The sequence below is a fragment of the Crocuta crocuta genome, unplaced genomic scaffold, assembly GCF_008692635.1.
Source record: "Crocuta crocuta isolate KB4526 unplaced genomic scaffold, BGI_CrCroc_1.0 scaffold3, whole genome shotgun sequence".
NCBI classification, from domain to species: Eukaryota; Metazoa; Chordata; class Mammalia; order Carnivora; family Hyaenidae; genus Crocuta; species Crocuta crocuta.
Genome location: NW_027529934.1, coordinates 8,094,525 through 8,110,360, shown reverse-complemented (window position 1 = coordinate 8,110,360; position 15,836 = coordinate 8,094,525). Strand labels below are relative to the sequence as shown.

General features: G+C 45.0%; 1 protein-coding gene across 1 annotated transcript in view; it reads right to left on the bottom strand.

Annotated features, from left to right (window-relative positions):
• Positions 1-6,522: 6,522 nt before the first annotated feature.
• RGSL1 (regulator of G protein signaling like 1) overlaps positions 6,523-15,836 on the bottom strand; it is a 120,024-nt gene continuing 110,710 nt past the window's right edge. The window contains exons 22-23 of the mRNA XM_077763360.1: positions 6,900-7,092; positions 6,523-6,633 (exon numbers count right to left, since the gene is read on the bottom strand). Coding sequence (XP_077619486.1) covers positions 6,523-6,633; positions 6,900-7,092 — 304 coding nt within the window. The remainder of the gene's footprint in view (positions 6,634-6,899; positions 7,093-15,836) is intronic.

Genomic DNA, 15,836 nt, shown 5'->3' with positions numbered 1-15,836 from the left:
GAGCTTTGGTCAGTGCTCCACCAGCTGCAAACCAGTGTGGTGACAGCTCACCCCCAAAAAGTATTTACAAGGCTCCATTCTAAACTGGCAATGGTCAGCCCCCCTTTGGACCGACTACCTGATGGGCTCCTGAGCTGCTCCGGCTATCATGGCTCCCAGGTAGATCTCTTCAGAGGGCACCCCAGAAATCTCACCTGATTCCTCCAGTTCTGCCTTCAGTGGCAATAAGCACATTTGTGTAGCTTAATGCTTGGAATTGGACAGATGCCAGGGATGGCCAGTAGCCCACTCCTATGACCCAGTGTCCCCAGACACTTGCCTGGTTTTAGGTTCCTGGCAAACCTGACATGCATGTCTACACATGCACAGTATGTATCCCATCAGCTGCCTACGGGCAATCCAGGCGCCCCAGACCTGTGAAGCTAAGCCCCCTCTACAACTACCTGCATAGCCTCAATGTTGGAGGGAACCCATTTCATGAAAATTACTGAGGTGGCTGCTGAAATGAGAGATAGTTCCCATGTGGACTTAGGGTCTGCTGGGGTCCCAGGCTTCTATACCAATCAGGGCTCCTGGGTATTTCTTATTTGAGGGTATCTCACAGGACCCCACTTGGTTCTACCCTGGCAAGGCATGCCAGGTTCCTCCATCTCTGTATTCAGTGGGAATATGCACATTTTGTGTAGGTTAGGGCTTAGAACTAGGGAGATGCCAGGTACCCTAATACCACACTCTTGTGGCTTGTCCTTTCCCAAATCTTGCCCTATTCCAGGTTCCTAGCTACCATGACCCACATGGTCCACACATGCACAGCACATGCCCTGAAAGTCACCCTTGGGTACTTGGGGGCCCTCCAGACCTGAGACTAAAATGTATTTCCAAACATTGCATTTCAAACATATATTTAAAACACTGGTGGAAGGAGCTCCTCATTTCCTGAAACTTGCTCTGAGGTGGCCACTAAAATGGGCAATAGTTACTTCAGTCCCCATTTAGACTTCCTGTCTGCTGTGGTCCCAGATTTTTATAGTAATCAAGCCTCTCAGAGGTGTCTTATTGGAGGACACCCTGGCTAGATAGCCTTATCCAGCCACGGCAAGGCAATCCACATTACTCTAGGTTTGCCTTCCATGGGACATTGTGCCACGTTAAGGCTGGTAATTAGGCAGATGCCATGTAACCCAAGAGCCTGAACCTATGAGCTGCCCTCCCTGGATGCTTACCTCATTCCAAATACCTGAACACCCTGATTTGGGAGACACATACATATCTAATTGTACCCTATAAGCCAACCTTGAACAGACCTGACTTTTCAAGTTTGTTTGGGGCCTGGTGTAGAGGGAGTCCACCTTTTGAAAAATTGCTTTAATCAGAAAGCTGCAAATGGGTGACAGTCCCCATGTGAACTTCCTGCCTGTTGGATTCAGGGCTTCCCTAGGAACCAGAACTCCTAGATGTCACTCAAAGGAGGATACCCTGTCTTGCTGGCGTGGCTATTCCATGGCAGCGTGGTTGAAAAACAGCTCTGTCTTCTGAGGGAATATTCCAGAATGTGTAGGTTGTCATTGCCCATTAGGCCAACGCCTTATAACTCAAAATGCCTCCTCCTGTGACACAGGCTCTCCTGACATTGCCCAATTCAGGTAGCTGGCTACCCTGACTTTCATAGCCTGTGCACTTCACATTCTGTCAGTGAACTCTGGGCTGCAGAGGGCTCTCCAGGCTCTGAAACTCTGGCTGGAATCCCACCACCTGAATGGGCTCGGGATAGAAGGGACCTTGAAAATCTGTCTGAGGTAACAGCTTCAACCTGGGGATGGTCTGTCCCCATGTGACTTGCTGCCTGATGTGGTCCCAGGCTTCTCTATGAACAGGACTCCCAGCTGTCTCCCATTGGGGAACACCCTGTCCTGCAGGCATGGCCCTTCCCTGGCAGGGCAGTTGGAAAATCTCCAACTCTGCCTTCAGAGGGAATATTAAACAATTGGTAGGTAGGCCTTGTGCATTTGGCTGATGCCTTATTCCCCCAGTGCACCCCTCCTGTGACCCAGCCTCCTTGCCAGTCATTGCCCAGTTCCAGGTCCCTGGCTATCTTACTTTGTGGGGCTCATGCCAGTGCACTTCATACCATGTCACCCAGCCTTGGGATGCAGGAAATACTCCAGGCCTGTGGAGCTTTGGCCATAACCCAACCACCTGAATGGCTTCAGCACTCCCCTCCTCCCAAGTTGTCCTGAGGTGGCGGCTTCAATCTGACAACAGTCTGGCTCTATTTGGACTGGCTGCCTGATGAGGTCCCAGGCTTCTCCAGCAATCAAGACTCTAGGCCATCCCACCCAGCCATGCCCTGGCAAGGCAGTGCATGTTTCCCCATCTGTACCTCCAGGGGGACTATGTACATTTGCATAGGTTGAACTTTGGAATAAGGTACAATCCAGGAAACCCCAACCAGCTTATGGGACCCAGACTCCTCCAACATTTGCCCTGTTGCAGGTCCTTGGATACACCAACCTGTGGGGTTTGCACACATGCAATAAACCCAGAATGTCCCCTTTGTGCATCCAGAGCTCTCCAGGCCTGTAGAGCCAGAAGCCATCCCTAACCATGTGCATTACTCAAGAGAGGTGGAAGCCACCTCAAAATCATCTGACATGATTGCTAAAATAAGTGAGTCACACCCCACGGAGACTTTGTGTCTGCTGGTGTCCTGGGCTTTTGCAGCAACCAATTCTCCCAGGTGTCTCTTATGGAAGGACATCCCAGCCAGCAACACCCCCCTCACCATCCAACTCAGGCACAGCACCTAAGATTCCCTCCCGTCCTGCCTTTGGGGGGGTTATTTGTATTTGTGGAGGTTAAGGCTTGGAATTAGGCAGAATCCAGCTACCCCTATGAAACTGACTAAAGGAAACCTTACTAAATTATTGAATAGGGGAAGCCCTGAAGAGGGAGCAGTCTGCATAACCCGCAAGGAGAAGGAAGAGAATTCTTATCTTGACAAAGAAGGACCCTTTCCACATAGGAGTTTGCGTCCTGCTTTTAAGGAAGGAAGCGCTCTCCCCACCCAACAACAGTGCACTGACCACCTCTTAGAGCCAATGAGAAAGCATCACAACCTTGAACTTTTCTCCAATGAACTTTTGTTCAAAAACCCTCCCCAGTTTCCTCCTAAAATAAAACTGACTTTCCTTTGTCTCTTCCAACTTGCCTATGGTTTGCCATAGTTTGCTTGTCCTGAATTGCAATTCCTCTGCTATTCCCAAACAAACTCATTTAGTTAGCAAAATAACTTGCAATTTTATTTTTTGGTTGACACCCCCAAAAATCCCCTCCTGTAATGCTGCTCTGTGGAATATTACCCTGTTCCAGGTCCTGGGCTGCCCTGACCTGTAGGGCCTGTGCACTTACAGTCCCCACCCTGTCACCAGTCTTGGAGTGCCTGTAGAGTTCTGGCCTGATCAAAACAACCTGAATGGCCTCAGGGTGAAGCAGCCCAACCCTGCCTCTCCTCTCCCAGTTTTTCTAAGGCATCAGATCTATCAACGGTCTGCCCCACTTGGACTGTCTGCATCGTGGGGTCCTGGGTTTCTCTAGCAATCAAGGCATCCAGGTGTCTCTGGCATGCATGTCTGCACACGGTTACCCGATCTTGGACTGCACAGAGCACTCCAGGCCTATAGAGTGGAGGCTAAGCCCCAAATATGAATGTCCTCAAGGCAAAGGGAACCCACACTAAATTTCTTTCTGGGGCAGCAGCTTTAATCTGGCCACAGTCCGTTCCCACCTGGACTGGCTGCCTAATACGCTCTAGGTGGCTCTTATAGGAGGATGGGCAGGTCAGGTCTCCAGGCCCTGCCTTAGTAAGGCATTCAGGATTCTTCCAGCTCTGCTTTTAGGGAGAATATGTGCATTCTTGTAGGTTCAGCCAAGGAATTAGGCAGGTGTCAGGTATCCCCAAAAGCCCCACCTGTGACTAGGCCTCACTTGACATTGCCCTGTTAAAGGTCTCCAGCTACCATAACATGCATACTCCGCACGTGCACATCCCAGAAGTCAGTTCTCCACTTGCTTTCAGGGCCCTCCAGGCCTATGGAGCTCATGCCAGTGAACAAAAACTTGCTAGACTCCAAAGGGGAAAGAGCCCCTACCTCCTCCTCTCTGGAAATCTTTCTGAGACTGCAAGTTAAGCTGGTGACTCAGTTCCTATTTGAACAGGCTGCTGCTCAATGGGTTCTTGGGCTTCCGCAGCAGCCAAGACTCCCAGGTATCTCTTATTGGAAGTACCCCAGCCATCCCGCCCAGCAGCTGTCTTTGGGCCTCCAGGGCTGTGGTCTAGAATCCATCCCCAGCTACCTTCATAGTCTTAAGTGTGGAGAGAAACTACTCATCAAAAACTGCTCTCAGGAAGTCGCTAAAATGGGGGAGTCAATCCTCAATAGACTTACCATCTGCTATTATTCCAGGCTTTAGAATCCATGAAGGCATCCAGTTGTTACTTGCTGGAGGATATATTGGCCGTCCCATCTGACCCAGCCTTGCCAAGGCAGTCCAGATTATTCCAGCTCTGCCCTCAGGAGGACTATGCACATTTGTGTAGGTTAACTCTTGGAATTTGGGAGATACCAGTTATCCCCAGTAATCCCTCCTGTGACCTGGCCTAGACATTGCCCTGTTCCAGGTACCTGGCTGGCCTGACGTGCACAGCCCACGTGTGCACAGAACCCACCCTGTCAGCCTGCCTTGGCTGCTGGGGTCCTCCAGGTCTGTAGAGCTCATATTGGCACACAACTACCTGCTAACTTCCAGGGTGGGGAGACCCCACCCCGACACGAACATTTTTCAGAGACTCTTGCTTAAGCTGGCAACTGTCCGTCCCCACTTGAACTGGCTAATTAATGGGGGCTGAGGCTTCTCCTGCAACCAAAGCTCCCAAGGATCAGGCAAAGCTTGCCCTGCCAAGACAGTCCAGATTCCTCCAGCTCTTCTCTCAGTGGGAATTTAAGCATTTACATATGGTAAGCCTTGAAATTAGTACCTCCAGGATATTATCTCTATTCTCCTGCCCTGCCAGCATGGTCCCTTCCTGGCAAGGCAACCAGAAAACCTCCAGCTCTGCCTTTGAGGGGAAATACTCCACAATGGGTAGGTAAGCTTCTTACATTTGATTGACAGCTTGAATCCTCGAGAGCCCCTTCCTGTGAGCCAGTCTCATCCGATATTGCTCTGTCCCAGATCCCTGGCTACACTGACCTATGCAGCCTGCTCAGGGTTAATCTGCACACTGCCAGCTGGTAGAGAGCTACCCAGGGCACTCCAGGCCAGTGGAGCTCCCGCCAAACTTCAACCACCTCAATGGTCTCATGGTGGATGGTCGCCACCTCCTGAAAATCTTTCTGAAGCTCCAGCTCACAGCGGTGACTGTCTGTCCCCATTGGGACTGGCTGCCTGGGCTTCTCCAGTAATCAAGTCTCTGGGCAGGTGTCACTTACTGGAGGCTGCCCCAGCCACCCTGCCGGGCCCTACCCAGGCAAAGCAGTCCTTGATTCCTCTCGCTCTGTCTTCAGGCAGGATTTGTGCATTTGTGTAGGTTGTTTGCATTAGGCAAATGCTAGGTACTTGCAAGTACCTGTGTCCTTGTAGACAGGCCTCACATGACACTAGCCCTTTTACAGGTCCCTGGCTACCCTCACGTGGGAACCCACACATGCACAGTCCCCACCCTGTAAGCTAGCATTGAGCAGATTAGACCCTCTAAGCTTGCGCTCCTCTGGCCAGGCCCCAATCACCTACATAGTCTTCAGCATGGAGGGAGCTCATCTCCCAAAAATTGCTCTGAGCTGAAAGCTGCAAATGGGTGATAGTCCGTATGTGAACCTGCTGCCTGATGGGGTCCTGAGATACTCTAAGGACCAGGACTTCTAGGTGTCTCTAAATGGAATATAAGCTGTCTTGCTGGCACGTCCCCACCCTGGCAAGGCAGTTGAAAACATCCAGCTCTACTTTTGGAGGGAAAAGTTACACAATGCATAGGTAGGTCTTGTGCATTAGGTCGATGCCTTGTATCCCCAATACCCTCTCCTGTGACCCAGTCTCACCTGATATGCTCTGTTCCAGGATGCTGGCAATTGTGACCTGCCACATGTCTGCCAGCTTTTGGCTGTTGGAATCCTCTAGGCCTATAAAGCTCAAGCCAGTTGCTTATCATCTGCTAGCCTTCAGGGTGGAGAGAGCCCACACCCTCAAAATCTTTCTTGGGCTCTAGGTTAAACTGGGAGCTGTCAGTCCCCATTTGAATGGTCTTATATGGCCCTGACTTCTCCAGCAATTAAGGATCCCAGCTGTGTCTTATAAGGAGCATTCCAGCTGGTTCTAGTAAGGCAGATTTCTCCAGCTCTGCTTAAAGGGGGAAGACACACATTTGTGTAGGTTAAGCCTTATAGACAGATGCCTGGTACTTCCAACAGTCTGCTCTTGTGACCGGGCCTTACAAGACACTCACATTTTCTCACGTCCATGGCTACGTTAACCTGCACGGTCCAGGTCATGAGGGGTATGTACCCCAGTAGCTGTCCTTTGGCAGTTGGGACCACCAGGCCTTTGGAGGTGGGACCCATCCTCAACCACCTGCACAATCTTAAGGGTACAGGGACCCAATACCCTGAAAATCGCTCTGAAACAGCCTCTGAAATGGGAGCTGGTCAGAGCCCATGGTGGCTTAGTGTCGGCTGGCTTCCGAGGCTTCTGCAGTAATCAAGGTTCCCAGGTGTGCTTATTGGAGGCTACCCTAGCTAAGCCGCTGATTAACCCTGGTAAGGCACTCCAGATCACTCCAGGTCTGCCTTTGGTGAGAATGTCTATTTGTGTAGGTGAAGCTTTGGGATTAGACAGATGTCAGTTACCTCCAAAGCCCCCTCAGATGACTGGGTCTTGCCCAACATTGCCCTCTTCCATGTCCCTGGCTTGACCTGGGTAGCCTGCACACGCGCAGTATGCACCCAGAAGCTGGACTTGGGCAGACGCAGCTCTCCAAACTTGTCAAACTCCCACCAGGCTCCAAGCACCCGCATAGCCTCCAGCATGGAGGGAACCCACCTTTCAAAAATCACTCTGAGCAAAAGCTGCAGACAGGCAACAGTCCCCAGGTGAACTTTCAGCCAATGGTGCCCCAGGCTTCTCTAGGGACCAGGACTCCCAGATGTGTCTAAATGGAGGATATTCTGTCTGGCCAGCGTGGTCCGTCACTGGCAAAGCAGATGGAAAACCTTCAGCTCTGCTTTGGGGGAAGAACTCCATATGGGCTGGTAGGCTGCGCATATTTGGCCACTGACTTGTACTCCAAATAGCCCCCTCCTGTAACCTGGTCTCCTTCAACAATGCCTTGTTCCAGGCCCTTGGCTTTCCTGTCCTGCGCAGTGGGCACATGCAGTCCACGCCTCATCAGCAGGAGTAGGGCTGCAGGGGATGCTCCAGGCCTGTGAAATTCTGTTCAGAACCCAGTCACCTGAATTGCCTCAGAGTGTAGGGAACCCGCCATATGAAAGTCTTTGTCAGGAGGCAGCTTTAAATTGGCGACAGGTTGTCCTCATTTGGATTGGATGTCTGATGAGGGCCCTAGGCTTCTCCAGCCTCCCAGTTGTCTATCATCCAAGGGTATTACTCCCGGCCCCCAGCGGCCAGACAGTCCAGATTCCTCCAGCTCTGCCTTTGATGTGTATTGGTTTGGTATGATTTCAAGTCCACTTGTTTATGGGAAAGACAAGCTGTTTTAGAGGGAAAGTTGTTTTGATATAAGAATGAAGGAGGTCGTGTCAGGACATCATCATCTCACCTGTTATTGACCATCAGAACTCAACAGCTCAGCTGCTGAGGGGCCCGCCTGGTGGCTTATCAATAAAAACATATTAAGTAACTGTCAAGGATACATTAGGCTATAAATACTGAGAGCTGTGGGGACTATTGGAGAATGTTCACTCTGAGTAATCATAAACTTTGCTGATTTAAAATAGTTCCCAAAGACCTTGAGATAATTAGTTTCTGCCCCAGTAAAGGCCACTCTCTTACAAGCAGTGGCAAAGCCAAGTAGCAATCCCGGGGAAGATCATCTTGCCAAACAATACCTGTGCCCTTGTTCCCTAGCAACACACTTTAGCAACACAGAACTTTTTTGCACTGGCTCCTGGATGTCAGTCCTCACTTGAGTAAGCCTTTCTTGAGTATCAACTCCTATAAAGAGCTAAAAAGAGAAATCCAAAATGGAGTCCTTTGCCCCCCAAAACAGCAAATCAAGATTTAATTACAGTTTCACCCTATCCCAGGAATGTGGCCTTTTATTTACTTTTTAAAGTTCTCTCTAACACCCATCATGGGGCTCTAACTCATGACCCTGATATCAAGAGTTGCACGCTCTTCTGACTGAACTAGCCAGTTGCCCCAACAATGTGACCTTTTAAAAGTGAATCTGGGGTATCTGGGTGGCTCAGTTGATTAAGTCTCGGACTCTTGATCTCAGGGTCATGAGTTCAAGCCCATGTGGGGCTTCATACTGGTTGTGGAGCCTACTTAAAAAAATTAAGTCAAACTGAAATTTCCTGATCAGCATCAGTGAGGTGATCTGCATGATAACAAACCCTGCCAGTCCCTCCCCCCTTTAAAGAGGCTATAAAACCTTCCATTTGTACAACTCCTCAGAGTATCTCTATGCTTGCTATTTGTGATGCTGTTGGATTCATAAATTGCTTAATAGTCAATTAGATATTCTAATTTACTCAGTTAGTTTTTTTTAACAAAAGTATACCTCAACTAAATTTAGACTTTATTCCTATCATCTCCCTTTGCCTGTAACAATAGTGTGGTTCATCCATCATTGGTTCGGGCTATGGCATTTCTTTATTGGCTTTATTAAAAGACATTTTAATAAACTGTGCAGTTGGCTTGTAAAATTCCCAGTGGATTTGTGTTGAGTACATTTTTGGCAAAGACAAACTCAGTTGCTGAGCTTTAATTCACCTCCTCAAACAAAACAATTGGTATAGTCTGCAAGCTGAACCAAAGTAATAATAATTAACAGTGATCATTGCTATGAAATATGTCATATTCCATTTAAATTTGAAACAAGTGATACATTGTAATATAAATTATAGTAAATTTATATTAACAAAGATATGAAAAAGCCCATTAATGGTTTGACAAATTGTAAACTTAAGATACTGTTTACTATCTATGGCATCCTATTGAAATTATAGCCAACCTTTGAATAGACAAAATTGATAGAGCTACTATACTTTGGATGCTAATGTTGTCCACAACAATTATCTTATTCTGCTTTACCATATTATAAATCATTTGGAATCCTATTAGGCATCTCTATGATAAAACATATATTGAACATAGTTGTGAAAGGCAGCAGAACAATGGCAAATATAACTGACGTACTAACCCTTCCAAAATGATCTAAGAGGTGATCTAGGGATGGATAATGTATTAACATCTGAGGATCCATAGAGACCTATTGGAGACTTTGGGCAAAAGTTAAAATTAAGGAAACTCCAGATATTGGCCTGATCAACCAACACAGTCAATTATATCTTGTATTAGAAAGAGCAACTAAGGAAGATCTTCTAGTGCTCTTATTAGAAGCATTAGAGTAACACAGTTGCCAATAGGCAGAAAGGAAAAGTACCAGCACAAACAGTTATCTCCAGGGATGCCTGGGTGGCCCAGTCAGTTAAGTGTCTGACTCTTGATTTCTACTCAGATCATGATCTCACAGCACAGATTCTCTCTCTCTCTCTGTCTCTCTCTCTCTCTCTCTCTCCCTCTCTCTCTCTCTCTCTGCCTCTCCCTCACTCACATACTCTCTCTCTCAAAATAAATAAACTTTAAAAAACGTGATCTCCAGGTTAGGAAGAATCCCAGACCCTTTTGCCTCTAAGGACACCAATCTACATTTCAACCATTTTGACCCTGGTAATATTAACTAACTAGAAGCTAAAAGCCCATGATAGTAGACAAAACTACAACAAACTACTGCTTTATAAAACCTAATCCCATTAATAGACAAGCTACTGATAGCAAAAGGAAAGCACACCCCATGAGCCGCCCATAGGGACACAGTGGTCTCTGTCTCTTGGCCCAAGCCAGAGACAATTACCCATATGCTACAATGGCCAAATCAATAGAAACCCCGTTTGCAAGCAGAATATACATATATACCACTATGTTGTTAGATACAGGGTCACAGGTAACAATGATACAGGGATATCCTTTACTCATTTAGAAAATTTTACCAATAAAAATGGACTAATTGAAGGATTAAGAGGAAAATTAACTCCAGAAAATGGGTGTATAGATTTTAACAATTGAGGATAGAATGTGCATTAAGGCTAACTGCCTTATAAATCCCAATTTAGAAAACTCTCTATGAATAGGATATAAAATTTGAGGAAACATTCAGGAACTCCTAAAGGAAGAAGTTATTGTGCTTACTATTTCACATTATAATAATTCAATCAAACCTATTAAAAAGATGGATGAGTGTTATAGATTTATAGTAGATTATAGGAATTTAAACAAATAACCTCCCCAAATTAGGGTGCAGAGCCCAGATATAGACACTCTCATAAGCAGTATCACCACTGGATCTGGAACTGATTACATAGGAATAGACTTATCTGACATATTCCAATGGATAAGGAGAGCCAACCCATGACTGCATTCACATGAGAAGGCAGATGATATCAGTTCACTAGGTTACTAACAGGATACCTTAACAGCCTAGTAATAGCCCACAACCTTCTAACACAAGACATCCAGGCCTTTCAGGAAAACACAATACACACACACACCACCACCACCACCACCACTTCTTATATTGATGACACCCTTATTTGTGGGAATAACTTGGAACAACAGACTAGAGTCACAATGTAGTTAACAGAATACCTTACACTCAGAGAATGGACAATTGACCCATATAATGTTCCAGGACCCCACACTACACTAAAATTTCTAGGCATAATTTGATCCTCTGAAGGCAGAAAAATAACCGACCCAGTTATAAAGACAGCATACAAACTCCTACCACAAAAGCAGCAGCTCAGAAACTGATAGGATTGTTTGGGTCCTGGAAAGAGCACACACCACGGATGAGGATTATATTAAAACACATTTATAGGGGCACCTGGGTGGCTCAGTCGGTTAAGCCTCTGACTCTTGGTTTCTGTTCAGGTCGTGACGTCACAGTTTGTGGTTTCGAGCCTCAAGTCAGGCCCTGCGCTGACAGTGTGGAGCCTGCCTGGGATTCTCTCTCCCTTGCTCTCTGCCCATCGCCCGCTTGCCTGTGTGCACTCTCTTTCTCTCTCACAATAAATAAATAAACTTAAAAAAAAAAACCCACAAAAGAGTAGGGAATTCAGATGGATAGAGACCCAAGAGGCAGCCTTAACTTATTTCAGAAGTGCTGTCAGAACTTTTAATACATTGGTACCAGCCGGTGAGGACTCTAACTATAAATGAAAGTGCCTGTATTTACAGTCGATTGCAACGTGATATCTGTGGATGAAAACACTGTAGGACCCCAAATTATACCTGATAGTATTTGGGGCTAAGTAACTATGGTCCAAGAACAGATACCAATCATTTGAAAGTCGCACCTGGGCGCTGGATAAGGCCCTACAAAACACAGAACCACTAACAGAAAAGAAACCAATTATACATAAACTCTAACAGCCTATTCTGGAGTCAGTAAAGCAGACCCCTGACAGAGGGGAACTACTTCTGACCAGAAGGTCCTAACATGGAAATTGTATATTCTGAGTGAGATAAATAGATGGAGTGTTGATTTCCTATATTAACTGAAGAAATCCCAACAATGCCAGTAGTGGAGTTCCTGGAATTTCCAAGGGGTGAGTCTATTCAAGATCAAGCAGTTGGGCAATAGGAACCACCTTGGTCCATGACGCTCAACAATACATGTCTCCGTGACACCATGGGGAGTACACTAGCAGGCTGCAGTCTTGAGGGCTAATGGTGGTCTTATCTGACACAGTCAGGCTCAGGAGAATTTGTACAATATGCTGAACTAATAGCCATAAAATGGAAGATTGAACAATCTGTTAAGGAAAATTAAAATGAGGTATGTATTTTCTCATACTCATGAGCAGTAGCTAATTGAATGCAATTTTGGTCAGGAACATGGTGGGAAAGTGGAAAACAGGAAATAATACTAATTGTGAGACAGAAGCCCAGGAAGGGAGAGGGAGGAGGATCCGCGGTTCTGGTGCTGCTACTTGGCTCTGGAGCTTGGGAAGTCCAATATCAAAGAGCCACAGATTCTTTATCTGGAGGCTCTGGGAAGATGGCAGAGAAATAGGGAGCTCCGTGCATTTTGCTTGTACCCATCTCTCAAACAGAGAAGGCCTGAAGTCCTAAGACACTGAACCACAGGAGTTTGAGAAAAGGACAGAGCACACTGGGAAGGCAACTTCATAAGGCTACCTCAAGAAACAAGCCAAAGTACACATGGTGGAGAGTCCCAAATACCGCTACAATAGGGAAATAAAATAACCAAAATATCAACAAGAGAAACCAAGAGACACCATTCAAAGAACACATCCTGAATGGACAGGCCCTGGACAGTCAAAGAGCCCTCTTTAATACAGCAGCACCCGCAGGGGCAGAGTGCATAACAAGCTTTTAAAATTAACAAGAGATAGAAAGCTAACCAAAATGACAAAACGGAAACACTCTCCTCCAAAGAAATTCCAGGAAGAAATGACAGCTAAAGAACTGCTCAAAACAGATATAAGCAACATAACTGAACCAGAAGTTTGAACAATAGTCATAAAATTTATCGCTGGACTTGAAAAAGGCATGGAAGATATCAGAGAAACTATTGCTACAAAGACTATGGAGTTTAAAAATAGTTGTGATGAGTTAAAAAATACATAATAAAATGGAGGCGTCCAATGCACGGATTGAAGAGGCAAAAAGGAGAATAAGTGATTTAGAAGACACAATTATAGAAAAAGAGGAGCTGAGAAAAAGAGAGATAAACTGACCCAGGAACACGAAAGGAGAGTTCAAGAGCTCAGTGATACAATCAAATGGAACAGTATCCGTATCATAGGAATTCCAGAAGAGGAAGAGAGAGGGAAAGGTGCTGAAAGAGTCCTTGAACAAATTATAGCACACAACTTCCCCAATCTGGGGAAGGAAACAGACATTGAAATCCAAGAGGCACAGAGAACTCCCCTCAGACGTAATTTGAATCGATCTTCTGCACGACATATCATAGTGAAACTGGCTAAATATAGGGACAAAGAGAGAATTTTGAAAGCAGCTAGGGATAAAAGGGCCCTAATATACAAAGGGAAACCTATCAGAGTGGTGACAGAGTATCTGCTGAAACTTGGCAGGCCAGAAAACAATGGCAGGAAATCTTCAATGTGATGAACAGAAAAAACATGCAGCCAAGAATCCTCTATCCAGCAAGCCTGTCATTCAGAATAGAAGAAGAGATAAAAGTCTTTCCAAATAAACAAAAATTGAAAGAATTTGTCACCACTAAACCAGCACTACAAGAAATCCTGAGGGGGACTCTATGAAGGAAATGTTTAAGGAACGCAAGATACCAGAGACACCACCACAAGCGTGAATCCCACAAAGGACACGATGACTCTGAACCCATATTTTTCAATAATAACACTGAATGTAAATGGGTGAATGCTCCAATCAAAAGACATAGGGTAGCAGAATGGATAAAAAACCAAAATCCATCTATTTGCTGTCTACAAGAAACTCATTTTAAACTGGAGGACACCTTCAGATTGAAAGTAAGGGGATGGAGAGATGTATATCATGCTACTGGATGTCAAAGAAAGCTGGAGTAGCTATGCTTATATCAGACAAACTGGACTTTAAAGTAAAGGCAATAACAAGGGATGAAGAAGGGCATTATATAATAATTACAGGTCTATCCATCAGAAAGAGCTAACAATTATAAATGTCTATGCACCAAATATGGCAGCACCTAAATGTATAAAACAATTAATCACAAACAGAAACAATCTTATGGATAAGAATGTGCTAATAGCAGGGGACTTTAATACTCCACTTACAGCAATGGATAGATCAACTAGACAGAAAATCACTAAAGAAACAATGGACTTGAATGACACATTGGGCCAGATGGACTTGACAGATATATTTAGAACTCTACGTCCTGTGGCTATGGAAGTCACTTTCTTCTCAAGTGCGCATAGCACATTCTCCAAGATAAATCACATACTGGGACATAAAGCAGCCCTCAATAAATATAAAAGAATTGAGATCATACCATGCACACTTGCAGATCACAGTGCTATGAAACTTGAAATCAATCACAGGAAGAAGTCTGGAAAACCTCCAAAGACATGGAGGTTAAAGAACACCCTACTAAAAAATGAATCGGCCAATCAGGCAATTAGAGAAGAAATTTAAAAATATATAGAAACAAATGAAAATGAAAATACAACAATCCAAACTCTATGGGATGCGGTGAAGACAGTCCTACGAGGAAGGTACATTGTACTCCAGGCCTATTGGAGAAATGAGAAAAAACGCAAGTGCAAAATCTGACAGTGAACCTAAAGGAACTAGAGGGAGAGCAGCAGGAGCATCCCAAACCCAGTAGGAGAAAAGAAATAATAAAAATCAGGGCAGAAATAAACAATATAGAAACAGTTAACAGATCAATGAAAACAAGAGTTGGTTTTTGAAAAAATAAACAAAATTGACAAACCTCTAGCCAGGCTTCTCAAAAAGAAAAGAGAGAGCACTCAAATAGACAAAATCATGAATGAAACTGGACTTATTACAATGAACCCCTCAGAACTACAAGCAACTATGAAAATTTATATGCCAACAAACTAGACAACTTAGAAGAAATGGACAAATTCCTAAACACACACTCACCACCAAAATTCACACAGGAAGAGATAGAAAATCTGAACAGACCCATAACCAGTGAAGAAATCGAATCAGTTATCAAAAATCTCCTCGAAAATAAGAGCCCTAGGCCAGATGGCTTCCCTGGGGAATTCTACCAGACATTTAAAACAGAATTAATACCCATTGTTCTCAAGCTATTCCAAAAAATAGAAATGGAAGGAAAACTTCTAGACTCATTTTATGAAGCCAGCATCACTTTGATTCCCAAGCCAGACAGAGACCCAGCAAAAACAGAGAACTACAGGCCAATATCCTTGATGAATACAGATACAAAAATCCTCAACAAGATACTCACAAATTGAGTCCAACAACACATAAAAAGAATTATCCACCATGATCAAGTGGAATTCATTCCTGGGTTACAGGGCTGGTTCAATATTCGCAAATCAGTCAATGTGATACATCACATTAACAAAAGAAAAGATAGATACAGAAAAAGCATTTGACAAGATACATCATCCCTTCTAAATAAAGACCCTCGAGAAAGTTGGGATAGAAGGAACTTACTTAAACATCATAAAAGCCATCTATGAGAAGCCCTCGGCTAACATCATCCTCAATGGGGAAACACTGAGAGCTTTCCCTCTGAGATCAGGAACACGACAAGGATGTCCACTCTCACCATTGTTGTTTAACATAGTGCTGGAAGTCCTAGCATCAGCCATCAGATGACAAAAGGAAATAAAAGGCATCAGAATTGGCAAAGAAGAAGTCAAACTTTCACTTTTCGCAGATGACATGATACTCTACATAGAAAACCCAACAGACTCCACCAGAAGCCTATTAGAACTGATCATGAATCCAGGAAAGTCACAGGGTACAAAATCAACGTACAGAAATCAGTTGCA